Genomic DNA, 26,974 nt, shown 5'->3' on the forward strand with positions numbered 1-26,974 from the left:
AAGGATTGAAGCGATGACTTGAGATGACAAAACCAATGTTAATGAATGAAGCAACTGATTCTAACCCTCGCCGGCGAAAGAAAGGAATGAAACGACGCAAGCGTCTTGGAATTGTAATAAAACGAAAATGACAGTCGCAAAGCGAATATCATATCGAGATGATCACGAATTTATATAACAAAACCATGACGCCAAAGCCAACACCAACGCAATCTCAAAAGGGGGAGATCTATCCCAGTCTGGGGGCCACAGGTAGCGCTCCTTCAAGAAAGGTGGCTTCAAGCATGGCTTTGGGGTGAAACGCTTCCAGCAAGAGATCTCCTCCGGAACAGGACAACCGATCCAATAAACAAACCCATTAGAGCACGATCGACAAGTAGCATGAGGGGCCAGTGATCAGCGGAGGAAATGAAGAGGAACGGTGGAAATCACGCCAAGGCCATTCACACATGGCGGATCCTGCAATTTGCCAAGAAAATCCTGCGCGGTGATGAAACCGGTTACTATAAGGATGGGCCGCAGAGGGTGTCTTATGGAGATCTCAAGTCTATGGAATATCTCTGTGTGGTATTCGTACGATAGAAAGATATCTGAGCCCTGGACTCAGGATTCGCCAGTCCTGGTGTGATAAAGGGGCCTATATTTCGAGGTTAGAAAACGTGGATCAATAACATAAATCAAACACGGCATTCTATCAAGTAATGCTTCTTTTTACCCTTATTTCTCCGAAGGGATTTAAGATGCGTCGCAAAAGAGCACATATATCAGCTGCAAATGAGGCCTCTAGTGTCCTTGCTAATGTTTCAAGAAGCGTTTAATCTAAACGAAACAAATGGCAGATATTAAGGGGTAAAACTGGATATGAGCACCCAGCAATTCCTATTCGTGCATGAAACCACTCCATAGAATTGGGTATTTGCACACTGGTATAGTACAAACCAATGTCATTCCAACTCTCCCAAGCCCAATGTCAGAGATCAATTCCTATCTTAGTCAAAGCTTTGAAAACATCCAGATTCACTGTGAGGTTATTCGCAGACAACGCTTTCGTAAAGTAAGGCAGCTCCTTGCCGTTATAGACGCTGGAGTTACCTGTAATATCAAACGGCACGACCCCAGTTGTCCACACATTGGTCTTGGATGTCAGCATCTTGATGATGGCGACTTGGTCCACAGTGGATGTCATGGACACTGAATTGTTGCCCGGCTTTAGAACGAGGTTTTCGAGGAAGGTTTGGCCGACGGGTTGGCCTCTGATAGAGAGGTCGAGGGTGAGGTTGCCCTGCATTTGGCTAATCAATTATACTTTGCGAAAGTAAAGAGAAACCGAAATATGGGGAGTGGGCACATTCAAGAGCTTGGTTAAGCTTTCGATATGATCCTGCGGATTTGGGACATTCTTACCATTTCAATTGTCATCACCGTCGGGTTGGGAATGAGCACCGTCCCATTCATGTTACGCCCATTCTCAGGTTCCAGCAGGATATGAAACTCGGTGACATCGAAGCCTTTGAGTCTGTTCAGACCTGTTGAGAATATTCATTAGCAATGCATATACTAAGCAGGAAGCCATCCATCTCGACACAGAATACACAGCCCAACAGCAACAAAAGTAACAAGAAATAACAACTCACCCTTCATAGTAACAGTCTTATTATACGTCACCGTAGTAGTAGGCAGCACCCCCTCCTTCAGATCAGGCCTCCCATAAATATTCAACCCAACCTCCTTACTCAACATCACTGCTTTCGCATACCCCCCAAAAACCCCGAGATCACTTAGTGTCACCATCTGGGAGACATTGACCTCAGTCCCATCCTGCGATTTGACCTCCGGCACGCGCACAGTTGTGAACGGTGCCGCCGCGCCGCCGAGAGAGACATCAGCGTCGAATGCATATATGCGCGGGTGGTATTTGCTGTCGGAGCCGATGACCTGGGTTTGCTCGAGACGGAAGGATTCTGGGGTTGGGTTGCTGATTTTCATGGTTGTTATTTTGAGGGATGAGGCGTTGACGTCGTGTTGGGCGATTTTGGGATAGGCGACGTATATACTGTTGTATTCAGTCAGTATATTGGTTCTTGCGATTATAGGTAGATCATCTGGGTCAGGGCTGGGAAGGTGGGGATGCAGGTTATTGCTTTGATTCGCTTTCGAGGGTTTATTCTCTGAAGAGAATACATAAACCTACACTGGCAACACAATCACCAGAACCACGGCCACAAATGCAACCAAGTGCGCCCACCACCACCGCTTGAAATGGGCCGCGATGCGCGCGCCGATGCTGGGCTTGGCTGGCGGCGCGACGACACCGGTCTCGACGACTTGGGTTTTGGCGGACATGTTGCCGGCGCCTTTATGGTCAGCTATTCAGGTTATTTTGTGGGGGGAAGAGAAAGGGAGAAAGAAAGAAATTGTTATAAAAGCAAAAGGCAAAAACACACCGAGTCAACGCACTTAGACAATCAACACAGCTCAGAAGAGAGGTGCAGAAACCAAGAGAAAAACAACAAAATGCCAAGACAGGCAAAGAGGGATCAGCCGGGCCTTTGGAGGGGGGTGCAATACTTTATAGGAATAGTTGCAGGCATCTATAGGCGAAGGCAACTCTTACTATGATGATGATGATTATTAGCAGGCCCGGTCGCTCGCTAAAGGCCCGTCCCAAAATCAATCCGCGCTGAGCAGGGTGCAGACGAGAATCACATGGGAGGAACAGAACAAAGAAGAAAAGCGAAAAGCGAGAAAAGATGAGTCTAGTGAATGTGGCTGTCGGGTGGGACCTGCGCAGGTGAGACCTGGGCAATCTACTATATCGTACATTTTCTTGACCTGGGGATTTTAGTTTGCGGGGAAGAATTGAAAGTAAGACTCCTGATGATCCTGATGATCCATCCCTAAAAGTATCTGACCGTAGGTCTAACCTAAACATTAAAAGATTGTCAAGTCAATCAAATGAAATCAGCACGATAGCGCACGGTGTTTCGGGTCGAGTTCCATTTAAGAGTCAACGAGCATGCGAAACCCCATCTGCTGGATTTGGGCCGAGGTCTGCGTTGAAACGATAATCTGACAGCCGCCGAGGGATAGTTGTGATTTTATGTATTTTATTCTCTATTATTCAATGTGTTGCTGCAGCAGAGTATGCATGGCCACACCCCGTCCTACCATGTCGCGATGTTTGTCGGACAGAAAAAAAAAAGGCAAAAGCTGACCAGTTCTGTCGTGTTGCACCGGCTATGCAGGACATGCGAGTCTCATTGGAGAAACCCGCTGAACTAGCGGATTTGAGGCGTAGCAACTGTGACTGACTTTCTCCCCGCAAAGGTCCCGTGTTCTCGTGGCGTTGCTCATAGTGCTAAAGCCCTGGGGAAGAAACACCACATACAATAGGCAAATGTTGAGCCAAGTTTCGCCATCAAGACATCCTGGGTCAGTGCGGCCGAGAGCCAGGGTTGGTTTGGTACGCGAACCACAGAACGCCAACTCTAGGTCAGGAACAAACCCCCCGAACACCTAAGCAGCTTAATAGCATCACAAATTGAGAACTTGAATCATGGATTGCATCGTCGATACGTAGATGGACAGCTACACATCACAGGTCGGCAACGCCAATGGCTAGTACAAATCTCCAGAACACAATTCCAACACAGCCTCGATTCTGTCATGAGGTCATTGCAAATCGTCGCAAGATTCGCTAGGAAGCGTCTGCCGGGGAAGAATAAATAACGATAGGAAGAGAAGAAAAAGGGATAAAAATGTCCAGAGGGAAAAAAAAATGGGGAAAAAGGACCAGTCCTGAAAACTATAGCCAATCGAATGAAAATAAGGGGGAAATGATAGAAGAAACAAAGGGTATCAACGAAGAACTGAAGTATTAGGCCCGCGAGGCAGGTGGACGGGAGCAAGGCTCAGTCCATTACGCTCGAAAACAGCTGCCCAGGCGGCTCGGGTAAAACGTTGGAAGAGGGAAGTGAAGTGTAAGAGTATAATGCAAAGGAGAGAAAAGAAAATTAGTGACTGAGAATGCAGTCATGTCGGCGAATCAAAATCACAGGATTCGGCTCAGAACGCTCCAAACGCATTTGGAGATGCAAGATGGATGGCGATTGCACAAGTCCGTCAAGGTTGAACAAGAGAATCAAGTGACGAAGCCCTGTACATCGAGGCAGTCTATGCCTCCGGGACAATCGATTTCTTCCTTTGAAAGATGCTGCGAGTCCGCGACTTGCTGCGCGGTTTCTTCTCGCTGCTGGCGTTTCGCCCCCGTGAACGGGAATTGGCCTCCTCCGCGGCCATGTATTTTTCTTTGTAAATCCTATCGAGTAATCGGTTAATGATGCTTTCAAGTCAAGCAGAAGTTTTGTGAGACATACCAGCTGTTTCCAACCATACTCATACCATTAGTTTCGGCGTCGCGGTAAAAGCGCGCCGCCTTCTTCATATCCTTCTTGCAACCAACACCCTCGGCATAGCAGAATCCTGCCTCGGCCATGGCATCGACATCACCCCACTGCCCAGCAATCTCGAAGCAGCGAAGTGCCAGGCCCTTGTCCTGTTGAATGCCCCACCCGTTCAAGTGGCTAACGCCGAGCTCATAAATGCTCAGGGCGAATTGAGATCGATAGGCCTTTTGCAACTCCTTTGCTTTTGATGCGCCAGGGGCATCCGGATTCTCAAGCATTTCCAATCCAACCGAGTCCACGGCCTTGCGTAACCATCGCACGCCTTCGCGCTGATTCGGTCGCATACCCCAACCATGGCGACATGCGAGCGCGTACAGCAACATTCCGGTCGGATGATTCTGCTTGGCCGCAATCCGCAGGTGGTACGTCGACTCGTTTACCGATCCCTTCTCATGGCACTCGATTCCCTTGGCGACATGATCTTCCGCCGTGAGTGTAGTAGACTGCGTTTGGGTACCGGCGGTTTGTGGGCGCAACGTGCTTGCCGAGTCAGCGGATGAGACCGTCTCATCTTTCTCATGACTTTTCCGCGGGGCGGTTTCGGCTGAGCGACGCGGGGCAACCTCTGCTGATGGTACAGGTGGTGCGGCGGCAGAGGGCTTCGGGGAAAGTGTCGGGCCCGGACTCCTCTTGCGGGGTTGGGAAGCCGGAACTTCGTGCATCGAATGTGGCTTCGGCGAGTGCTCCAATTCGCGGCGTGGGGACGGAGAGGGTGTTCGCGCCGTCCGCAAAGGATCTTCCGAGTGCCGTGGAGGGGAGTTCTCAAAGAGGGGCTCTTTCCACTCAAAATGCGGCGTCTGCAGGCCCGCAAAGACGATCGAGTCTCTCGAAACTCCCCGACCGCGCGGAAGCGCGTACTTGGCATATACATAAGATGACACGGCCGAGGACGGCTCGCCTTCGCCCGGTGCGGTCGCCGCAGCCTCCTCGGTAGCCAGGGGCACGAGAATGGGAGCTGGCTTGCTGGCTCGATGCATGTGGTTCGGCTGCGAGGTGACGGTCGACTCTGACTGCGCCGAAGCACCGGGAGCAGATAAGCTAGTGCTTGATCGGCTCAGCGGCCGGGAGAAATTAAACGAAGGCCTGGCGAGATAGCCAGGCCCGGTGGTAGATGTTTCCGAGCTCAAAGAAGGCGACCGGGGGTGGGGTCGAGGGGGGAAGGTCGACATGGGCGAATAGGGCAATGACACGGCACTTCCGGATGACAGCTTGCGTGGTTTGGAGAAAGTTGATCCAGCATTGGAGCTGCTGTAGTCGTCGTCGGAACTCTCTGTATGTGCCACCCGGGCGCTACTCGGCGGACGCGAGTACGGCGAGCCGGGCGGGGCCAGAGTCCGCGGAATATGAAGCCGCGATGCGGAGTCAGTCGAAGACTCGCGAGACGGATGCGTCAGGGCCACCCCGACGGGTGATTCCTCTGCAACGCCTGCAAGCGACAGATCCTCTTCCGGGGACTCCGCCCGGGGTATCCCGTATAGGACCGAGCCCGAGTGAAGGATGGTTGAGCGAGGCGTGGCACTGTCATCGTTGCTCATATCGGTACTTGCGTGGGAGATGGAGCTGAAGCGGGGATATTCGGACACCGGGCGGTACTTGGGCTCTTCGACCTCAGGCTGGGCCTTTTGCGTGGGTTGTCGCGACAAATCGACCTTTCTCTCATCAGACGGGGCGCGAAAATAACCCTGTCGGGGTTGGGACAGCGAGCGGGCGACACTGGACGGCGGCAGGCGACTCATGCGCGGGTCCCCCGTCGGGAATCATCGAGTTGTCTGGCGAGGAATCGACCCTGGGCGGCGAATGCATCGAGAGGAGAGAGAGCCGGAGGGACTTCGCCGTCAAAATGTGCAATCCGAGGTGAAGGGATACCGCTGCGCAGAGTATCGTGGGAGTTGGAGCGACATTCGCTCAGCTTCACACGCGAATCCATCCTGAAGAATCAAATTCAACACGGATGTTCACTCCAGCTTGGGACTGCGAGTTTCACGAGAGACGAAAGGAGTCAAATCATCGAGAGTTGCTGGAAATTCGCCGTGGCCACATCGAATTTGGGGGGGTTATCCCTGAAAGCTGAGTTTGTAAGGTCGAGGATTTCACACAAAGGGGGATGGGCGGGTGGTGCCGAAGGAGGGCGAAGGAATGACAGCCCAGGGTGGTGAAATAAAAAGGCAAAGTCAGAGCATAGTCAGAGAGCATCAGAGAGCATCACAAAGGGAAGCATGGAAGCCCAGGGGAAGGAAAGGATAAAGGCGGACGGGGGGGGCGCCGATCCCAATGCAACAATAAATAAAAAGGCCCCGTGCCCTCTCCACCTTTTTTTAGCGGGACACAGGGGGGCCCTTCAGGAGACACCTTCAGGGGGTCGCCAAGAACCCTTGACGCCATTTACGCTAACTAGTTGGTGACTTAGTTACTGGGCTCGCGATGACTCGCCCCAATTCCTCTCCTTCTAGAATCCCGTGGCTCCACGCTTGTTTCATGCGGCCCACCGCGGCTTAAATCACCAATTAAATCGACTCTGCATTGTTTGGAAGAAAGAGAAGATCAGGCGAGAAAAACAGTGTTTATTTTGGTTTATTTTTTGGGAATTTAAAATATAAAAATGAGCTTATACTTTTCTATGACACGATGCAGCCGAGACACTCTTCGATGCTTCAATTGATCTGGTTGACCAGTTGCTACAAGTATACAGCAACACTGGCGCATTTCTATTTTTATGCTTATTCTTCTTTTTCCATTTTTAACATATTTCCTTGCCTATTATCTATGATGTTGATTATGGTTATGGTATTATGATATTTTTTTAGGATATTCTATCCTGCAAGACATAGAAGCAAAAAGGCCACAGTATATCCCCAAAGGGTACGAAGTGTAGCCGAGCAAAGCCTCAGGCCCCCAGTCAGCCTCACGGCATCAGCTGGACTACCTCCAGACTATAATATGACTCTGTTGTCCTTTTGTGTCCTCGTTTTCCCTTCCACAGAAATCCCAAAGAAACCATGCGCTGCATCCCATACACGACCCTCTTCGGCGTCGACCCAGCACACGATGGTCGTCATCTCTTCGAGACCTCGTGGCTCCTGCCCCCCACCATCCTCGCGGGTCTGCGTGCGCTGATCGCCGTCTACATCTTCACAACCATCATCATCATCTGGGCGTGGGACGGTACCGACGGGGACCGCAGCGCCATCGGCCAGTCGTTCAGCTACTTCACTTGGTTGACATACTGGGGACTGGGGTTTTATTTCCTGGTCGCCGCCATCCATACAGCCTGGTATACGCGGACGGGCCGCTCCGGACTCTTCAGCCGCTGGCCCCGGGTGTGTCGCGTGCTCCACAGCCTATTGTACACGACGGTGACGACGTTCCCGTTTCTGGTGACTATCGTTTTCTGGGCGCTGCTGTTTAAGCCGCCGTGGTATTCGGAGGTTTTAAATGGTTGGTCGAATGTATGTGCATCTCCAAAAAAATATCTATTGGGCAATTGGATATAGATCCCCGCTCTACACATCTACACCTACACTGGAACATGATGAATTCCCCTCCACATTCTTCGCCTCACTAACTCATTCATGTCCCAGATCTCCCAACATGGCCTCAACTCCCTCTACGCTCTCCTCGAGATCATCCTGCCCGCCACCGCACCACACCCATTCATCGCCATCCCCGTGCTGATCCTGCTACTCCTGCTCTACCTCTGCGTCGCCTACATCACCTACCACACCCAGGGCTTCTACGCCTACTCCTTCCTCGACCCGGGCGACCACGGCCAGCACAGCGGCCTCGTCACCGGATACTGCTTTGGCATTCTTGCCGCCATCCTGGTCATTTTCTTCGTCTCCTGGTCGTTGATTCGATTGCGGGTGTGGTTGACTGGCGGCAAAATCAAACGGTCTCGGTATGATCCGGTGCGCCAGCATGGATTGAGTGATGGTTCGCTGGATGGACGGGGTCGGGTGGAAGAGGTGAAACGGGTATCGGTATAATACACCGGACATACTTCTAATACTAGCATTTGCATAGCTGCATAGTCATAATTGAAATAGCACTGGAGTGGAATTCCCAATCTCTGTTTTTCTGAAGAGTTATCCAGAACAAGTCAGTGCCATTAAGAGCGAAGAGTATTCAAAAACTATATTTACCCGAAGAAACCAAACTCTCTCACGAGAATCAAATCAAGCGAGGAGGGGGAAAAAAACCACCAGTCCGGTCAGATCTTAAACTCTCTCCCAACTGGTTTCACTGCTGCTGCCACTCGGGCTCTCCATCATTCCACCACTGCGATAACCCATAATCAACCCGACAAGTCCACTGGGAACCCAGGCACCAATAACGCTGTACGACCAAGCTCCGCGGCCGACATACATCACCGGTTTCTTGGGGGTCTTGCGCCCAAACAGATCCCGTGGCGCCGGCTCCAATGCATCCAACACAGCGTAATGGAGACTCCGCACAGGAGATCCTCGCACAATGCTAGGCCCTGCCGATGCAACGGGTCGCTGCTCAATGCTGGAAAGATACTGCGACCCATACAAGGCTCGCTGTTGCGCGCTCCACGCAAGAACCTCGGTCCCGGCGATCTGGTTCTGCGCGTTTCGGTAAGCAGGTCCCAGGTCGATATTGCCGAGTCGGAGCTCAACCACATCGACGTTGCCGTTCTGGAGGAGGCGCAGTTCCTGGCGGAGCGAGGTTGCGAACCCTGAGATGGCACGGGTCGTGGCGACTTCCGGGCCAGCAAAGGGCGCAGAGAGAGATGATGAGATGGACGGGTAGGTGAAAACAATGCTACTGCTGGTGCTGCGGAGAGTCAGGAGAGGGAGGAAGAGCTGCGCGATGAGGATGGGGGAAAGAAGGCGCGTGTTGACCGTGTCGGCCCACGATGACGGGGGAATCGTCGCCACGGGACCGGCGGCATAGTTGGGTGACGGGAGAATCACCAGCCCGCTCAACTGGCAGGTGTGTGGGGGCACTCCAGCAACAGGATACTGGGGCTGGGTGATCAAGGAGCGTATCTCATGCAACGAAGGATGGATTTCGGATGGTGAAGAAGATGTCTAATCCGATAAGTCAGTTCAGTTGAATTCAAAATGTCTCAGTTCACATCACTTACGGTTGTGAGGTCTAGCCAAAGTGCCTTGATATCTGTCCGGTGCTCCGATTGAACAATATGCTCCTCGTCGGCTGACGAAACCGTCACGTAGACGATATATCCTCGGCGTTCCAAATCCGAGGCAATCACCCTAGTCATCGGCTCATGCGGTGATCCGGCGACGACTATTATGGGGTGGTTGTCAGTGCATTGCGCATAAAAACAGGTTGAATTGACGGGAGCTGATCAAACATACCCACGATCTCTTTCCTGGCGCCGTTACCGGCTTTCCTAGCCTTGCGCCTCTTCCCATTCAGCTTCTTACTTCCATATATCAGAACGAACCCGGTCCCAACAAATGCAAGCATAGCGGCCGTCCACGCGCGATTCCGAGACATCCAGTTCTGCACTCGATCAGTGAGGCCCTGCGATGCGCGCATGCTCTGGGAAGCACGGGTCGACGGCCTGATTGTGGGTGGCAGCCATGTCTGCTCGGACAGGGTGTTTCGGATCACGGTCGCGGCATGGTCAACCTGACGGTCGATCGAGTCGGCGACTTCGAGCGAATATCGCCTTACGTCATGGGGTATGGACGCAAGCTGGGACAAAGCGATGGCATTAGCGCGGGGATGGTATTGTCTGCTTCAGAGGCCAGTTACTCACATAGTCAAAGAAGAACTGGTCGTCGCTTGTCATTTTGGTTGGTTTGGAGCGAAGTTGGCGCGAACAAAAATCCGCAAGATCTCGATAAGCCCGCGACGGTCGATAAGTCGCTCGACGTTATCGAGTCACATGAGCACTGGTTTACGATACCAAGGACCAACATTGACTCTGGAAATATAGCAGAGAGCGGGGGTGGGGAATGGATATTGGAACATATTTGTCTTTGTAGATCAAATGTGACGGGCAGTTTGGACTTAATAGTAAATCTATGGGGACCTATCTATTCGAGAGCTCGATTATATATTCTGACTGGGAGGAAGCATTTTTTAATTCAAATCGCGAATCATCAACCATAACATTCGGATTTCAACAAAAAAGCAAAGCACATGGTGATATGTCCATCCGTAATGCTCATTCCACAATATCGGTTACTCCAGTATTTCTTAGTTTCTTTGACCAAATCCATGACTATATATATCACGTGATACAACACCTGAGATATCAGGCGTCTCTCCCTTTATCAAAGCTGAGGACGACGCTGAAAGCAAACCAGAGCCAGAATTTTGGAACCAGCCCCTTGCCCCCCATTCTCATGTGTAGGAGGAATATTCTCTCTGGGTCTCATGTGAAGGTCTCTCAGATCGGTATCTTCTCGCCGTGGAGAATGATCGTCCACCGGAGGCAGTAACGTCTGCACCTTACGCGCAGACTCCATGCCTATTTTATTCCTGCCTGCCCAGTTTCCTCCAAGGCTGTCGTTTCTGTAACTCTTTCAGGATGAGGGAACTTGACACCCTTATCTCAGAATACCGCCATGAAAATAAACGTCCTCGCGAGTCGGAGGCGCTCTTGATCCTGCGCAAGGTTGCCTCCATGGTAAAGCCAATCATGCGACAGCGCGCCTGGAGAGTGGGCGCACTGTGTGAGTTCTATCCGCGACAGAAGAACCTGCTGGGACTAAATGTCAACTCGGGCCAAAAGATCTGTCTGAGGTTGCGGTATGCCTCGGATCAGCGGCAGTTTCTCCCCATCGAACAAGTTGTGGATACGATGCTTCATGAGTGAGTAGATCTATCAATCATTTCAGCGAGATGTATTTTGTGCTCCTGCTTATCTGACCTAGATTATGTCACATCGTTCATGGTCCTCATCATCAGCAGTTCCATGCACTGTGGAACCAACTCCGTGACGAGCAAGAGGAACTCGTCATCAAGGGCTACACCGGCGAAGGATTTCTTTCTCAAGGCAAACGTCTCGGCGGTCAAAGGATCCCGCTCGATGAGGCCCGTCGTCGCGCCCGAGCGGCTGCCGAACAGCGACGGGTTCTCACGAAAAATTCCGGAAGAAAGCTTGGCGGCGCTCCTGTGCTACGAGGCACGGACATGCGCAAGGTTCGAGCCGATGCAGCCCAGCGGCGCATCGAGGTGACTCAGGGCTGTGCTTCAGGGACGGACCGAAGTGCGGAGCTCGCTGAAGAGGCCTCGAGGAACGGATTCCGCACGAAGGCCGAGGAAGACGATGCAAATGAGCAGGCTATCCTACAGGCTTTTATTGAGTTGATTCAGGAGGAAGAACGAGAGCGATACGGGTCTTCTTACGTTCCCCCGAGCCAGGAAAACCCGGCAGGGCCTCGAACGCGTGGGTCACGAACACCGTCGCCAGCTCCCTCTCAGAGCACCTCTACACAACCACCAGCAGCTCCGCCAGCTGATTCTTTTGAGGCCCTGGATCTCACTGCTGACAATAGCTCTTATGAGACCTCGTGGACTTGCCCCACATGTACGCTTGAGAATCCGTCCAATTTTCTATGCTGCGATGTGTGTGCAGCAGAACGACCGCCCCCCTCGAGCACAAAGTCCACTTCTGGACCGGCTCCGACACCAAGCACATCAACGAAACCGCGAGTACAGAATAAAAGGCCTCGAGCGGAGGGCCCCGGGAACGAAAATGATGAAACTACCCCGAGAGATACATTCGCCTTCAAGAATCGAACCCCTGCCTTGGACTCCCTCGCTTCCCTGAACCGCGATGTCAACAAACGACCGTTGGGATGGGTGTGCAACACTTGCGGCGCATTCATGGAGACTCAATGGTGGACATGCTCCGGCTGCGGGAAAATGAAAGAGTCATCTTAAATCTTGTTTTCTGTGAATATTAGTAAAAGTAGAAAGGAATACAATATTACAAATGAAAATATAATCTCGAATGTTTCATACAATGACCGGGATTCTCGAAGCCAATTACACCTGTGCTCTGCAGGCGGTGAGATAGTGCCACTAACACAAGAGAGTCACATGACTCTATATCATGACTCAGCCGTTCTCCCAATTATTTTTTTCCCACGACCAGACCACCAACTCTTCCACAGCTCCTCCAACATCCCGCCAGCATGGACATAGAACCCAGCAACCCAGCAATGCGCAGGAGTTTGTCCATGCTGGCTGTTTATTTCAACTTGGTATGTACAATTGTCTTTCTTTAATTGTCGAGCGCAGCGAAGCAAATTATGCAACGAAGCAATTAAAAAAAAAAAAAAAAAAAAAAAAAAGTCCCCAAAGCCGAGGAACGCTCCAGCATGATGAGACCTTTTTCAAGAACCGGTAATTTTTAGGAAGAGCCGGAAGAGGTATGGCAATTGGGAATATTGAACTCCCGTTGCCGTCGATGCTTATAATGGTTCTGCTGAATGGAGTCCTCGGAACCCTTGCTGTTGCTTTTTTTTGCTGGCACAAGTGACAAGAAGAGCTATCTTGCTCTTTTTAATTGGGACGAGTTGCTAATGCTCGCCCATTTATAGGTCTATGAGCTTCGACCCGATTGAATTGCTGTTGTATATATATGCCCAAGGCTGTTGTGAGGGAGTGGAAACGAGTTCCGGTTCTGTCGATTCTGTCGATACGGTCTCGATTGAGAACAAATCGTCCCTGGAATGGACATTCTAAGGAGGGAGCAGAATCTGAATGAGTTCAGCGCATTTAGTATAATACATTCCTTGATATTCTCTAAACTCCCCAAGGATATAGAACTTTTGAGATGGCAACATGTCACAAAATCAAAACGCCAATTGAGATGCTCTCATACATAATCCCACTTAGATCTAAGCAACGCTGACAAACTGTCGCTTCTTGCCAGTTCCCTTCTGCGTCTGCTGCTCCTCCCAGGTTTCCTCGTCGACGTAGTCCGTGGTGCTCTGCTCGCGGACCTGGTTGCCGATAAACTGCAGCGCGGACAGGTTGAATCCCATCTCGTCCTTTTGACGGGCCAAGACCCGACGCAAGGACGCCCGGATACTGTCGAGCATAGGGCGCATGATTTTGCTGGAAACAATTTGTCGGTGGTGCGTCTTGAGCATGAAAAATAAGATGCGGCAGGTGAGAGGCACATTCCACTCGCGCTCGGCCCAGATGTTGAGGAAGGTAAAGAGGGCAGAGAGTTTGGAGAACGAGAGAACCAAGAGCGCATCTTGCAGCGCTGCAGCGGGGATCTTCTGGACGACATTCAGAACATGCTGTTCAGCGGAGACATTGCCCAGTGCTAGATAAACGGGATTGCGATCCGGGGCGGCCGCGTTAGGGTTGGCGGCCTTGACCGTGCGCCATTCGCGCACAACCTCGAGATCCTCAATGCCCAGATCGAGCGCTTCCATGATTTTCTCTCCATCCATAAGCGTGCCGGTGGTCTGCTTGCCCGCGTCGACAGCTTCGGGCTTCTCCCCGTCCTCGCCATCCTCATCCTGCTCCAGAGACGCGGTGAGCGTGTTGTCGTAATCTTCTTCCATCTCCTTCTCCCGTTCTTCCTCCAGGAAGAGTGGCTCGTCTGTCTGCTGCCAGATGCGGATGCTCTTGTCGTGACTGGCACTCACAATGAACTCGCCGGAGCGACTCATCGCCAGCGCCCAGATCTCACCGTGGTGGCCCACCAGCCTCTGGACTTGCTCAAACTTGTCTCCGTCCCAGTACTTGATGACGCGGTCCTTGCTTGCACTGAAGAAATTGTGACCGTTGCCTTCTTTGTTGGTGGGAACAAATGCTACCGCCATGATGCTGTCCTCGTGCGCCAAAAAGGCCTTGTGGCAGTCACCAAAGTCCAAGCCCCACAATCGAACTGTCTTGTCGGCTGAGCAAGTGACAATAAGTTTGCTATCGTAAGAAATGTCCATGCTCAAGACTGGAAGTTTGTGACCATAGAGGTTCAGGAATAGCTTAAGGGAGTCGGTGAAGAAGACTTTGACAGTATTGTCAAGTAAGGAGACGGCTAGTAGTCGCGCATCAGGGGAGAAGCGAAGACTGAGAATATCATCGCTGACCTTCAATGTTCTGGTGTGCGTCAACTTGAGACGCGGCGTGGTGCGTTTCGTGCCAGGAATCTCCTCTTGAACGACCTGGAAATTCCAAAATTTGGCCGACTTGTCCGCGCTCCCACTGACCATCGACTTGCCATCCGGATGCACATGCAGGGACCAGACCGGGCCATCGTGGGCCTTGATGGTATCGAGCAGCGTCGAGGAGGCGATGTCAAACACTTCCAGTTCACCATTCTTGTTTCCAACCACCACAATCTTGTCACCCGGAAGGAAGGCAGAGCACAGTGAGTAGCCGCATTCCAAAGTACGTAGACAGGTTTCTGTGCGGACGTTCCAGATCTTGAGGCTGCCGTTGGATGCGGAGGCCAGCATTCGGTCATCCGAGCTCAAGGCAATTGACCGTATATCAGTTCGATGGCCGGGGATTTCCACGGCAAGATTCCGGTTGTAGTCAGATTCATCATCATCCTTGGTCTTTTTGCTGGCCGTAACGACGTTGTAAGATTCAAGCTGATTATTAGTCGTTGCGGCAAGGAGGTTGAGGCCACTGGACTTGGTAGTCATCCAGTCAAAGGATCGGATCTTCCCACCGGTGCGAACGATGACATGGAGAACGAAAACCTCCGTGACTGGAGCAGAGGAAATATCATCGGGATTTTCCTTGTCGTCCGCTCCTTTTTCTTCAGGCGTCCGCTGTGCTTCCTTTTCCTTTCTTCTCTTCCGCTTCCGAGCCATACTTTTCTGTACTTCTGACTGCGATCGAATCCGCCAAATCTCAACGGACTTTTCTGAGCCATGGACTCCCACGTAGTCGGACCGGGGGTGGAATCGGATCCCAATCGTGCGATCTTTGCCATGCCGGTAGAAGGTCCCTCGGTCTGTCAGGATTTTGCGATCTTCCGCACCGACCTTTTCCTTTGAGATCTCAACCATAGCAGCCTCATCGATAGACCAGACCTTGAGCTCCCCGTCATTACCCGCAGTAATACAACCGCCCTGGTCCGGTGAAAGACCCAAACTCCAACATTCGCCATTGCTTTGCGCAACATGTGTTTCGATGCAGTGCTGCGAGGCGAGATCCCAGACTTTGATCAACGAATCTTTTCCGGTAGTCAACAAGAACCCCGAATGGTCGCCTAACCCCGAAGCCTGCAGCAGCTCGGGAGTGGGAAACAAGAAATGCAACGAGGTGATCTGGTCAGTATGGCCACGCAATCTGAACAGGCCGACTTCCGCGATCAGGTCCCAGATGATGATATCTGTGTCTCTTGCGCCACTCGCAAGTCGCACACCGGCGTTGTCAAAGGCGAGCTGGGTGACGGCAGACTTATGGCCATTGAAGGAGATGATTATAGTGCCTGTTCTCGAATCCCAAACACGAATGCTGCCATCGTCGTATCTAAAAAGAGGGAGAGTCCGGCATTAGTAAAACGAACCATTCTCGGGGCTGGGGACGATTTACCCGACGGCAAAGATATCTTCATCTGTCTTGCTGTGCGTCACCACAGTTACTTGCGCCCTGCACGCCGAGTCGCGCCATCTGCCCAGTAATTCTCCCTTTTTCACATCCCAGCAGAGAACTTCTTCACTTGCGCCCACAATGGCTCGGCCGGCGCCCGTCTGCCGAGTTTGCTCGTCTTTGGTCCAAATCGCATTGGACGACGCCGAGGCGACGAGCCCGAAAGTATTCGAGTGCTCGAATTTTCTGGTCGGATATTAGCGCACGAGAAAAGCAACAACAGTCATCCAAAAAGCGCACGTACAAGTATGATTTTACCATCGTTGGGAGGTGGATGGGAAAAATTTGGACTCCGACTGCTATCGATACAAAATTATTACGGGCGGCGATAGCGACCGCTCGGGCTCCCCCACCGCCCATGACGATCGCAGTCGCCCGTCTCCCAACAGCCACCTTCGGACAAGAACCCATCATTGTCTTGACCGTCATGCTTCTCTTGGATTACCAGAATGTGTTGATTCAGTCCCTCCTCACGGAGCGGTTCTCTGGGTACAATTCCGTCCCTTCTCCCACCCCCACAGCATCCCCTCCAATTGTATACACATCACCCGGTGCCAGGCACCCAGCTAATGCTTCTCCAGAGCTCCCCCGGTCTTGATTGACCAAGTGGTTTCCGACTTCGACGGCGTGACCTTCCACCTGTCGACCCCCGAGTCCAAGACCAAGATCCTGATTTCGATCAATGTCAAGTGCTTCAAGGAACTGGTCCAATATGGCGCCGAGGCTGTACTGCAGAGGGAATATGGCCCTTACATTGTGTCCCCCGAACCCGGTTACGATTTCTCAGTACAGATCGATCTTGAGGATTTGCCCGCCGAGCAGGAGGCCCGAGATGAGCTGATCATGAAACTCGCCCTCTTGAAACGGAATGCCATGGCCGCTCCCTTCGAGAGCGCATTCGACGAATTCACCAAACTTGCGGAGGAGGCTTCTCAATACACGTCGGAATCGGCACCACAGGGTGTGAAGGAGGGTGGACAGGTCATGGCTATCCACTATCGCGAAGAAGAGGCCATCTACATCAAGGCCAACTACGATCGAGTCACGGTGATCTTCAGCACCGTGTTCCGCGAGGAAACGGATCGCATCTTCGGCAAGGTCTTCCTGCAAGAGTTTGTCGATGCCCGGCGACGGGTTTTGACGCTACAGAACGCCCCGCAAGTACTGTTTCGCAGCGACCCCCCACTTGAACTGGAAGGTGTGCCCGGTCTCCAGGCTGCGGGCGAGGGCGAAGTCAGCTACGTTACCTTTGGTAAATATGCCCTCGTATCCTGTCGACCAAACCTGAGGGGATTGCTCACACGTGGATATAGTCCTGTTCCCCCGTCACTTGACTCCTCAGCGTCGCTATGAGAACATCTCCCACATCCAGACCTTCCGTGATTACTTCCACTACCACATCAAGGCATCAAAGGTATTTGTTACCGACATTTTGGCCGAGCATCGTTTGACTTATTATCTCCCACAGGCGTATATCCATACCCGAATGAGAAAGAGGACGGCGGACTTCCTCCAAGGTATGAACTTGTCCATACCACTGTTGATTAACTTGCTAACCCCAGTAGTTCTCAACCGAGCTCGACCAGAGAACGAAGAGCGCGAGCGCAAGACGGCCAGTGGTCGTACATTCCGAGTGCAGGCTTAAACCCTTCGACGTGTCTATGTTCATATAGGAGGACAACCTTGTTTTACCAGCCAGCCGAGTGTTGAATATCGAGTTTCTTTTCAAGCATAGGCAGGTTTGTTGTAGCCTATACGTAGGTACGTAGGTGGAATTCGAGTTCCCGCGTAGGCCAAGTAGTCGCGAGTCCAAATGAGCCCAGGCGCCAACAGCTTCAGTGCCTTCCAGTTCTGGCAATCAACAAACTCCAGGTTTTGATCGCGGTTTGATCGTCTCATCACTTTTTCTCTTCTCTCTTCCTCTCGGACCAACCGCACCAGAAGAAACGTGACGCGATATGGATTCCTCCCACAAAAGCCGTTTCTGGGAGCTGGCTATCTCCAAGCTGCGATTCAGACGTCAGCCTCGACAGCCCAAGACCTCAGACGAGGTTCATTCCTTGGATCCTGATGTAGGCCTTGACAACACCGAAACCCAGAAGGATGGCTTTTACAGGTATTCCGAATCTCTTCTTGAGGAGGCCAACTCATTGCTTTTACAACAGACCGAGTCTCTGGAGGATGGCTCCGAATGCTTCGTGGTGAGTTGCACGCAACGCCTACCTAGCCAGATATCAAGAATGTCGCTCACAATGCGTCTGTCTCGTGGTAGATGGCACCGAGTCGGCGTCACTCTCGTCCTTACACCGTCAGCAGTGAGGAATGGGTGCTTCTATCGTCACCCTCATCGCCATCACAGGTCCTGTCTCTGGATGACTTGAGTGGCGTACAACTGTCGATTCATTTCGGGGGCGTGCTCAACATTTTCACGAAGTTGTATGCCATGGGTAAAATGATGCACGTGGTGTTCCTCAGTTATGGGGTGGAGGTATGCACTGATATCGGACTTTGGTGTCAAACTCGAGACTAACAACATTCGAATCAGCTTGACACCTCGGAGACCGGCCTAATGTACTGGGTTCAGCGCGCGGAGGAGGAAGTGAGAACTAACTCACTGGCCACACTTATCGAAATCGTGGAGAATCTGTTCTATGCCCTGTACGCGCGAGTCGTCCTGGAGATGGCGAGCATCGAACTCTGCTCTTGCTTCAACGTGGACGTGCCATCGTTGACTACCCACCGCCAATTCATCTTGCCACACGCTGATCACCTCTACCGGATTTTTCTAGCGTGCAAGGACGTGCTCGACTCCCCGGTCATCTGTGAAATGCTGCAGCAGGAGCTGGTGGCGCGATACCAGGAAGGCTACACTCGCCGCGTCATACACAAAGAAAACGAGAAAGGGCTTAGCTCTGATGACATCCTGGGCTACCGCCGTTATGCTTTGAGCATTGTGTCCGAACGGTCGTCGGCGTTCTGTAAGAAATGGGAAACCCTCATCCCTCTCCTTCGTGATACACCCGCAGAGGTGATGGCTGTCCTGTCTGAGAAATACCTCGCCGTAGTCCCAAAGTCCGTGCTCTCGGATGATATTTCCTATGATGAGCTTCCATTCACCGACCTCATCACCATCGACCCGGCCACATGGGAGAAGGACACCATCCAGGACCATCGTCTGGCGACCCTGGCCAAGCTTGAAGGCAACAGCGTCGGGCAGGAGCGCCGGGATGACGCGAATATCCGGCTCTTTTCCTTGGCGAAACGGCACAAGTGTGTATGCGCATCAGTCTGTCGGTGCTCTTATGAATGTACGAACAACGTCGAGCGTCGGTGCCCTTGCGCTGAACGACAACTGCGTATCATGCTGGCAAAACGCCGAAAGGGGACCGGTCGGTATAGTTTTGCAACTCGCGCGTATACCCTGGCGCGAGTTGGGTTTGAAAGCTTAGCCACTCTCAAGCGGCACGTTGATGACGATGACATCCTCATCGAGCTGGGGCATGTATTTGAGGTTTTTGACCTTGAGATCCAGAAAGAACGTTCTGCTGCGGCTTTGTCCACATGGACCTAAAGGAAAAAGCATGGAGAGATTGATTTGTTTATTATTTGAGATCCGAGGCGTCGGGGTTTGTGTATTTGACAGACAGGGACTCGGTGCGGTGTTCACAGTTTGGCGCATTCCTTAATGGATGTTTATTCGGACTTCACCATAGATCATATCTGGGGAAGTGAAGATTAGCCCTGGGCCATCGAGGGCGTTTGCATCGACTTAACCCCAGGATGAAAATAGTGTAGAAGACGCGGATGGCATGCTGGCACATTGCTCTGCTGGCTGGGTGTGAGTGCAGTAGACGTAGAAGCTGGGGTTTTGTAGAGACCGCAAGGAATTCATGGAATTCATTTCTGGAATGCTGGGTTATTCAGAGATTCGAAGAGATCTTGGACACAGACGAACCCCAAAATCAAAATTGAAGACATTCGGTGGACCAAAAAAAAGTGCAGCGTAGCGCAGGGCGTCGGCGCAGCAGGCCAGTGACACTTCGCGATGTTCTCTCGGTCGGCTTCACCGGTGAGTGGCCCCTTGGAGATTCTTTTTTTCTTTGCGCTCAAGCCCAGGATTTTTGCCCTTTATTACTTATTTTCTTTTCTCCTTCTAGACCATGACTTAAGGTCACCCACAATATCCCCCCTCTTGTCGACGGGCATCTTGGTGAAAGCGCTGAGAGGCGCCGAGTGAAGGCATGGTGATCAAGGCGCCCATATCGCCTGCATTAACCTTCCTCTCCTCGCTTCCAAGGCCCACGCGTCGGTGGATCGCGCGAGTGTTAAGCATAACCCCGGACCAGGGACTGCGGCCATACCACGCGGCAGTGTGGCCCTCCTACGGCATCACAACCCCGGTCCCCGACCACCTCGACTCCGGTCTTGCACGATCGCCCTTTCGCTTCGAGACTGGCTATGCCCTCTGCGCCAAACGACCGTCCCGCCCGTTCCCCCCACCGTTCCTGTCCCCGCCATCCTCGTCCTTTTCCGATCCCTTGACTACCCACGGGCTGAGCCAGGATAAGAGATTATCCGTCAAGGGTGAGCTGATCCGCGGGCTGAACAATGGAGACGATGCGATCATCGTCGCCGAGACCTTTCTAGGCGTTGATGATGGTGTCGGCGCCTGGGCCACTAAACAGCGGGGCCATGCGGCGTGAGTTTGATCCCTGTCTCGTCTAGCACCAAATAATTGTGTTGACCATCTGGAAACCACCTCCACAGACTCTGGTCCAGATTACTCCTTCACTTTTGGGCTCTCGAGGTGGAAAATGAAGACCACCACACTACCACCCTAGATCCCGTTGAATACCTGCAGCGGGCCTACGAAGAAACCCTGCTGGCAACCACATCCCCAACGGAGTGGCTGGGGACCACGACATCGGCCACCGCTCTTCTACACTGGACCCTCGGAGACGATGGTACCCAGACCCCGCTGCTGTACGTCACAAACCTAGGTGACTGCAAGGTCCTGGTGATCCGGCCGAGCGAAGAGAAGATATTGTTCCGGACTGCTGAGCAATGGCACTGGTTCGACTGCCCGATGCAGCTGGGCACCAACAGCGCGGATACGCCGCGCAAGGATGCTGTGCTGTCCACAATTGTCCTACAGGAAGACGATATCGTGCTGGCGCTCTCAGACGGAGTCATGGATAACCTGTGGGAGCACGAGGTGCTCAAAATTATCCTGGACAGCGTCAATAAATGGGACAAAGGGCGCACCGATGCTCCCAGTGTAGCCCCCACGCCAGATTTGTCCGACAACCGTATGGTCTATGTGGCTCGTGAGCTGCTAAATGCTGCTCTGAGTATTGCCCAAGATCCATTCGCCGAGAGTCCGTACATGGAGAAGGCGGTTGACGAGGGCTTGGCTATTGAAGGGGGCAAAATGGACGATATCTCTGTTGTGGTTGCGTCCTGCAAGAAGCGAGATGGGTGAGAGTCTGAGTGTGATGATTTGGCTATCCCCGTACTTCTTCCACGAACTCCATCCACAGTCGACTCCTGCGAGAATACTTTCTATCTCTTGGGAAATTCCATGCAGGAGGACCCCCAATCCTCCGGACTCTACGGAAGGACCTGCGCCAGCTCGGTGATGCATATCCCACCACGATGGCCCAAGTTTCAACCGAGCCACACGTCAATCGAGCCACACGCAAACTACACCCATTTGTTTGCATGCATTTCTAGAGCTCTGAATACCGACAGTGTTCGTCCATACTCGGCGGGCTCCGGGCTTTAGGAACCTGTTGCCTCGGCGGTTTATAATTCACACAACCAAGCATAAACAGAGTTGCTATGGTAGCAATAACAATCCATATCTTGATTTAGCATTTCTTGAAAGTGATCAGTTTTCATGTAAAGTAGAGTAAGACGGCCTGCCCTTATAGTTGACTCGAATTGAAGGTTCTCGGTACTTGGTGAGTGCTGCTGCTTTCTGCCAATCAGTGGGTACCGGGTACATCAGCCCCAGCACTGACCAGATCACCGCCTCTGCCGCCGCCCGGCAAAATGAAGCAAAAAAAAAAAGTTGGTTCAAGCAGCAACCCCCAATCTCTTTGCTCTTGTCCCACTCAATTCCTCGATCACTATTCACAATGAGGGCCAAGCGTTCAAAGAAGTACCGTAAGCTCATGCACCAGTATGAGCTTACGTTCGGATTCCGCGAGCCATATCAAGTACTTGGTACGAAGTTCTCTGCAGATGCTCACATTCGAAGTACTGACCGTTCGAACAGTGGACGCAAATTTCCTCCATGCGGTGGATTCGTTCAAGATGGACCTGATTCCAGCACTCGAGAGGACACTCCAAGGCAAAGTCAAGCCATGTCAGTTTCCTTTCCCCCTCAGCCCCAGAGGTCTTGCGGTGCCATTCGCAAAAGACAACTCTGGGCGAGACACCCAAACACCGCCAGCTAACACAGTCTCTGTAGTGCTGACCAAGTGTTCGCTTGCCGCTGTCATGGCCGCGCAGCCCATCAATCCCAAGACCAACCAACCGTACCGCCCGCACCACCTCCCCCCACCAACCACACTCCCGCTCCGCCACTGCTCGCACAACGAGGACTCGACGCCCATCGACGAGCTCGACTGTCTCATGTCTCTTCTTTCCCCCAACGCAGACGCAAAAAAGAATAAAGAACATTATATCCTCGCGACGGCGGATGCACCCGCAGCAAAGAAAAATGACAAGAACGACGCGCAGCAGCGCAAGCGGAAGCGCGACGACGAACGAAAAGAGGAGCAGGCGCAGCGTCGCGCCCGCGCATTGCGCCTCAATGCGCGCTCCATTCCTGGGGTGCCGATTGTGTATGTCAAGCGCTCGGTCATGGTGCTCGAGCCGATGAGCATGCCGTCGGAGACGGTCAGGGATGGCGTGGAGAGAGGGAAATTCCGGGCCGGCTTGGATGCGGAGCCTGCTATTGGCAAGCGCAAGCGAGACGGCGAGGGTGACGCGGCTGGCGCAACGGAAGCGAAGAAGAAGCGCGGCCCGAAGACAAAAGGACCGAATCCGTTGAGTATGAAGAAGCCGAAGAAGCGCGATGTTGCGCCTGGCTCGGCGTCCACTCTAAAGAAAGATCGCCCTGTGCCAGATACGAGTGACACTGGTGCCGCAGATGCTTCTGTACGGCCCGAAGGCGATGACTCGGGTGCTACCAAGCCCAAGCGGAAACGCCGTCACCACAAGGGCGGTCCTCAGGATGGGAATGATGAGGCTGCCCCCCTCGAATGACGGCGGTGCCATGGAAGTCGACGCTTGATTTCATGTGGTACTTTGTGCATCTGTAACGCTTATATCTTTCTTTCTCTTATGAAATAGGCGTGGCGTTCGGATTGGAGATACTTTATTCATAGAAAAGTTCCGTGCTCATAGCAAATGTACATTCACTGCTATTTTGCGACCATCAGGGCTTCGATTTTCATTCGACAACAACCAGTTATTCAACGGCCATAGGAGGATTCAAGTAACAATTCCATGCCTGGCCTATACGTTATCTAACCGGCCTTGTAGGCAGCAGGGGAGCTCCGTACCTTCCAAGAGTGCACCTTCTCTCCAGTTCAATCTTTGACCTCTCATTCTCTGCTTCGTCTTCTGTTTCACCCTGCTTCAATCAGTCATGGCGACCCCCGAAATGAAACAAATCCCCCCCTCAGGCCATTCCAGCCCAGCAATGCAATCGAGCAAATCCACACCTGTTCCCAGTCTTCCACCCGAGCTGTGGGAAATGATCATTCGATACTTGCAGGGAGATCTATGCTCACAACACCTGAGCAGACTTGCACGAACATGTCATTCTTTTCATCAACGAATAACACCACTTCTATACCGGTCTGTCGGCCTGATGTGGATTGGAATGGTCCTCGGCTTGCTGAGACGCTTGAGAAGCGTCCAGATTTGGCATCTCTTGTTCGTGAAGTGAGACACCACGATGATACCGGTTTTGAAGATTTCGCCTGTATCTCGGAGCCACTTTACAAGGTCCTTGCTAAGCTGCCGGCGCTGCAACAATTGGTTTTGAGAAAAAGGAGCAAGTTGAAACCTGGAATGAAGTTGACACCCGATGAGAAGCGGACTCGAATGTTCGCATGCATGATGGATGAAAATTTCAGTCTCACGGACTTGGAGGCTATGGCGATACAGGTCCGGAATGAAAGCGAACTATCAACGGACCCGCTTGGCCTTGGGTCTGATCCGACTTTCGACGAGACCTCTCCTTTACGGCCTGAGCAGAAGTTCTATTTGATCGTGCTTATTTCTGTCAAGCCCATCTCAAGAGCTCCGCGGGTCTCCCTGCACTACGCGTCTGTGTGCTTCCTTCCTTTCCTCTTTTATAAACAGTCGCTAACATCCACTAGGCCATATTGGAAGTGATCTCTACTTCCATACCTTCAAGTCCCCAACGTCGCATTTGAATGAATCCATCCTCAACCACCTCAGACGAGGAAGCTTTGCATAACTGGTGGTACATTTGATGAAAATTTTGACTTAGGGGACCACGAAGTGCACCGTTCGACCGCACTAGAAGATCTAATTCTAATAAACTGCCGTATCAATCTTCGCGGGGTTTTCAAAGCTCTCAAATACCCAAAGGCGCTGAAAAGCTTCACCTTCCGAGGTCCCGGATTCAATCCATTTTGCCATACCTTTCTCCCAGATATCTCTTTACTGGAATACCGCAGCTGTAAAGTACGTCGACATTTTGTCTTCTCTCAAGACTCTGACACCCCCCCCCAATACCTACTAGGAGGACGAATAGACGGGATGGGCCCACTGAATGATTACTTCCCCTGGACACCGGAGAGGCTTACGCTTTGCTACGAAAAGGGATCTTTATTGCCTTTCGCACATATCTACGACTCGTTGAACAGCGGCTATCTTCTGAATCTCCACACCATCATCTGCGACATACCCGACAACCTGAGGGAGTCCCCAACTAGTTCGGAGATTCGTCAAGACGGGGAGACCTGGAAAGAGAAGTTCCAACAGCTGAATGTGGATTTGTTTATGGTTCTTGTCCCATATCCCACCACTATGCCTGCTCATGACGCCTGCTCCTGCGAGTGTCTACGTTTTTATCACCGGTTCGATCTCATACACCCCATCCTCTGGCGAGACAGCCTCCGCATCTCTAGTCGGTGACTTTACTTCTGAGGATGATGGGTAATGGCCGAATTCCCTATTTGTCTCTTTTTCTAGTTTCCTGGGGCTCTCCATTCTTAACAATCTGATTTTGATAAGACTTCCATTGATCACTTGGTTTGAATATCCGTCGTTATAGCTGTAAAACTGTTCCTGGAGTATCGTATTGAATGGAACCTTCGAGCCCATATGGTAGAGCTGCGATGCACAGCAGCATAGTACCTCTTCCTATCCACGAGTAATGCTGTTTAAGGGGCAGGCCACTTGAACTGAAAGGCACCTACGCGTAGGTGAAAAAAAAAAAACTGTCCGTCATCCCCGGTTCTAAAGTGAACGTGTCTACTCCACCCTAATGCTGGTTAATTTCCTCGGGCCATAAAACGGAAATTAGTATGGGACCACTCCGGTCAAAGGTCTTCGCAGTAGGCATGACGGATTGAAGAAAGTATATTCTTGACCAGATCACGAGCACATACTTAAGAAAAGCCACTGCCACCCTTTACTACCATGCCGGCCATCAAGTTGCAAAATACCCGAAGCCAGGAGGGGACTAAAGGCGTTGCCACCAAACATGCAAAAAAAAAAAAAAAAAAAAAAAAAAACCATAGCAACCCTCTTCGCTAGCTCTTGCGTCGTGTACCACGCAGATAGAATATACACCGCACCCGGAATATATCCTGCCTTGACAAATCCGAGGAGCAGCCATGTAGCAAGAAACCCGCCTCGAATTCGAATGAATACTTGCATGGTAGCAAGTAGACCAAATATGAATATCTAAGTTGAGATCCACTTGCGAGGCCCAAACTGCTCTATTTAGTATCACTTTTCCGAGTCTCGGGTTCAGTCAGATGTACTCGTTGCTGGGCCACGTTGCATGGAATCTCGAAGACCACGATGTCCATGAACATTGATTGGACACAGTGAGTATACCGAAGGAGACATCTCGGTTTTGAGATGATAACCATGTATCATAAGAAACACACCCCCTACGCATAGAACATGGAAGATGCTGGAGTGAGGAAAATATGTTAGTACTAGGCCAAAGAAATATCTGTGTAAATTTACAATCTCGGATACTGTACAGGGGGATCTGCATCGAGAAATCCCAAGAGAGGAGAAAAGAAGACACAAGGTCAACAGGAGGATCACACAGGCTAATTTCAAGCTCTGCACGACTTTGAATCCCATCGCTTGTGCATAGAACAACAATCAATCGCTTCACCATAAAAGCAGTCCCAAAACTCCATTTCCAACACGATTGATGGAATGCCATATAATTGCAGTTTATTGCTTTGCTGCACCCGTATTTTCGGTATTGGTGTTCGAAGGACCCTGCTCCACAGCCCGTTCCCTGGCCCAGATCTCTTCAATACGTCGCCGATTGCTGCGCGCCTGGTCGCGATTCCGCTTAGCGCGGTCATAACGCTCGCCAGCGAGACACCGGTTCACATCGCGCTTGATGTCATTGCAACTTCCAATTGCTTTGTGGAGGAATCCCTGGGCATGGCATTCATCCAGGGCGGTCATGATTTCTTCGCAGTCTGGGAATTGATGCATTAGTCACTGCCTTGCGAAGAATTGTGTTGGTGAAGATATGATATCATAATAGCATTGCTTGGTCTGTAAAACATACTGGCATTGTATGGGGTATGCAAATGGGAATGCATGATGGAAAACCGCGAGTATAGCAAGAGAGGGCCGAGATAGATCTCAAGAGAAGACGACGCCGCGATGTCCCCGGGCGGTGAAACGAT

At 51.7% G+C, this 26,974-nt stretch overlaps 12 protein-coding genes across 12 annotated transcripts; 7 read left to right on the top strand and 5 right to left on the bottom strand.

The window, feature by feature from the left end:
- Positions 1-970: 970 nt before the first annotated feature.
- On the bottom strand, positions 971-2,343 carry NUU61_000999 (DUF3712 domain-containing protein; the record flags this gene model as incomplete). Its single annotated transcript, XM_056651581.1, has 4 exons — positions 971-1,282; positions 1,405-1,526; positions 1,635-2,053; positions 2,192-2,343. 4 exons carry the CDS (start codon positions 2,341-2,343, stop codon positions 971-973), a joined length of 1,005 nt encoding a protein of 334 aa, XP_056516431.1.
- A 1,830-nt stretch (positions 2,344-4,173) lies between these two features.
- On the bottom strand, positions 4,174-6,202 carry NUU61_001000 (tetratricopeptide repeat protein; the record flags this gene model as incomplete). The annotated part of the gene is made up of 2 exons (XM_056651582.1): positions 4,174-4,318; positions 4,377-6,202. 2 exons carry the CDS (start codon positions 6,200-6,202, stop codon positions 4,174-4,176), a joined length of 1,971 nt encoding a protein of 656 aa, XP_056516432.1.
- A 1,260-nt stretch (positions 6,203-7,462) lies between these two features.
- Positions 7,463-8,449, top strand: NUU61_001001 (uncharacterized protein; the record flags this gene model as incomplete). Its single annotated transcript, XM_056651583.1, has 2 exons — positions 7,463-7,912; positions 8,045-8,449. The coding sequence occupies 2 exons, from the start codon at positions 7,463-7,465 to the stop codon at positions 8,447-8,449; spliced, it is 855 nt and encodes a 284-aa protein (XP_056516433.1).
- A 231-nt stretch (positions 8,450-8,680) lies between these two features.
- NUU61_001002 (DUF1776 domain-containing protein) lies at positions 8,681-10,248 on the bottom strand (the record flags this gene model as incomplete). Its single annotated transcript, XM_056651584.1, has 4 exons — positions 8,681-9,517; positions 9,574-9,737; positions 9,809-10,151; positions 10,216-10,248. The coding sequence occupies 4 exons, from the start codon at positions 10,246-10,248 to the stop codon at positions 8,681-8,683; spliced, it is 1,377 nt and encodes a 458-aa protein (XP_056516434.1).
- Positions 10,249-10,992: 744 nt separating this feature from the next.
- Positions 10,993-12,350, top strand: NUU61_001003 (metalloendopeptidase WSS1; the record flags this gene model as incomplete). Its single annotated transcript, XM_056651585.1, has 2 exons — positions 10,993-11,276; positions 11,339-12,350. The coding sequence occupies 2 exons, from the start codon at positions 10,993-10,995 to the stop codon at positions 12,348-12,350; spliced, it is 1,296 nt and encodes a 431-aa protein (XP_056516435.1).
- Positions 12,351-13,312: 962 nt separating this feature from the next.
- Positions 13,313-16,298, bottom strand: NUU61_001004 (snoRNA-binding rRNA-processing protein DIP2; the record flags this gene model as incomplete). Its single annotated transcript, XM_056651586.1, has 3 exons — positions 13,313-15,917; positions 15,981-16,223; positions 16,282-16,298. 3 exons carry the CDS (start codon positions 16,296-16,298, stop codon positions 13,313-13,315), a joined length of 2,865 nt encoding a protein of 954 aa, XP_056516436.1.
- Positions 16,299-16,395: 97 nt separating this feature from the next.
- On the top strand, positions 16,396-17,682 carry NUU61_001005 (actin-related protein 2/3 complex subunit 2; the record flags this gene model as incomplete). The annotated part of the gene is made up of 4 exons (XM_056651587.1): positions 16,396-16,526; positions 16,619-17,289; positions 17,351-17,554; positions 17,603-17,682. The coding sequence occupies 4 exons, from the start codon at positions 16,396-16,398 to the stop codon at positions 17,680-17,682; spliced, it is 1,086 nt and encodes a 361-aa protein (XP_056516437.1).
- Positions 17,683-17,995: 313 nt separating this feature from the next.
- NUU61_001006 (uncharacterized protein) lies at positions 17,996-19,608 on the top strand (the record flags this gene model as incomplete). Its single annotated transcript, XM_056651588.1, has 3 exons — positions 17,996-18,238; positions 18,310-18,525; positions 18,583-19,608. 3 exons carry the CDS (start codon positions 17,996-17,998, stop codon positions 19,606-19,608), a joined length of 1,485 nt encoding a protein of 494 aa, XP_056516438.1.
- Positions 19,609-20,278: 670 nt separating this feature from the next.
- On the top strand, positions 20,279-21,519 carry NUU61_001007 (uncharacterized protein; the record flags this gene model as incomplete). Its single annotated transcript, XM_056651589.1, has 2 exons — positions 20,279-20,736; positions 20,805-21,519. 2 exons carry the CDS (start codon positions 20,279-20,281, stop codon positions 21,517-21,519), a joined length of 1,173 nt encoding a protein of 390 aa, XP_056516439.1.
- A 658-nt stretch (positions 21,520-22,177) lies between these two features.
- Positions 22,178-23,312, top strand: NUU61_001008 (rRNA-binding ribosome biosynthesis protein UTP23; the record flags this gene model as incomplete). Its single annotated transcript, XM_056651590.1, has 2 exons — positions 22,178-22,265; positions 22,318-23,312. The coding sequence occupies 2 exons, from the start codon at positions 22,178-22,180 to the stop codon at positions 23,310-23,312; spliced, it is 1,083 nt and encodes a 360-aa protein (XP_056516440.1).
- Positions 23,313-23,744: 432 nt separating this feature from the next.
- Positions 23,745-25,220, top strand: NUU61_001009 (uncharacterized protein; the record flags this gene model as incomplete). Its single annotated transcript, XM_056651591.1, has 2 exons — positions 23,745-24,386; positions 24,519-25,220. Coding segments are annotated over 2 exons (1,344 nt in total), but the record flags the coding sequence as incomplete, so codon positions are not given.
- A 1,284-nt stretch (positions 25,221-26,504) lies between these two features.
- NUU61_001010 (COX assembly mitochondrial protein) lies at positions 26,505-26,777 on the bottom strand (the record flags this gene model as incomplete). The annotated part of the gene is made up of 1 exon (XM_056651592.1): positions 26,505-26,777. One exon carries the CDS (start codon positions 26,775-26,777, stop codon positions 26,505-26,507), a length of 273 nt encoding a protein of 90 aa, XP_056516442.1.
- Between the last annotated feature and the right edge of the window lie 197 nt (positions 26,778-26,974).

This window comes from Penicillium alfredii (genome assembly GCF_028826965.1).
Source record: "Penicillium alfredii strain IBT 34128 chromosome Unknown utg000001l_segment0_segment0, whole genome shotgun sequence".
Lineage (NCBI taxonomy): Eukaryota > Fungi > Ascomycota > Eurotiomycetes > Eurotiales > Aspergillaceae > Penicillium > Penicillium alfredii.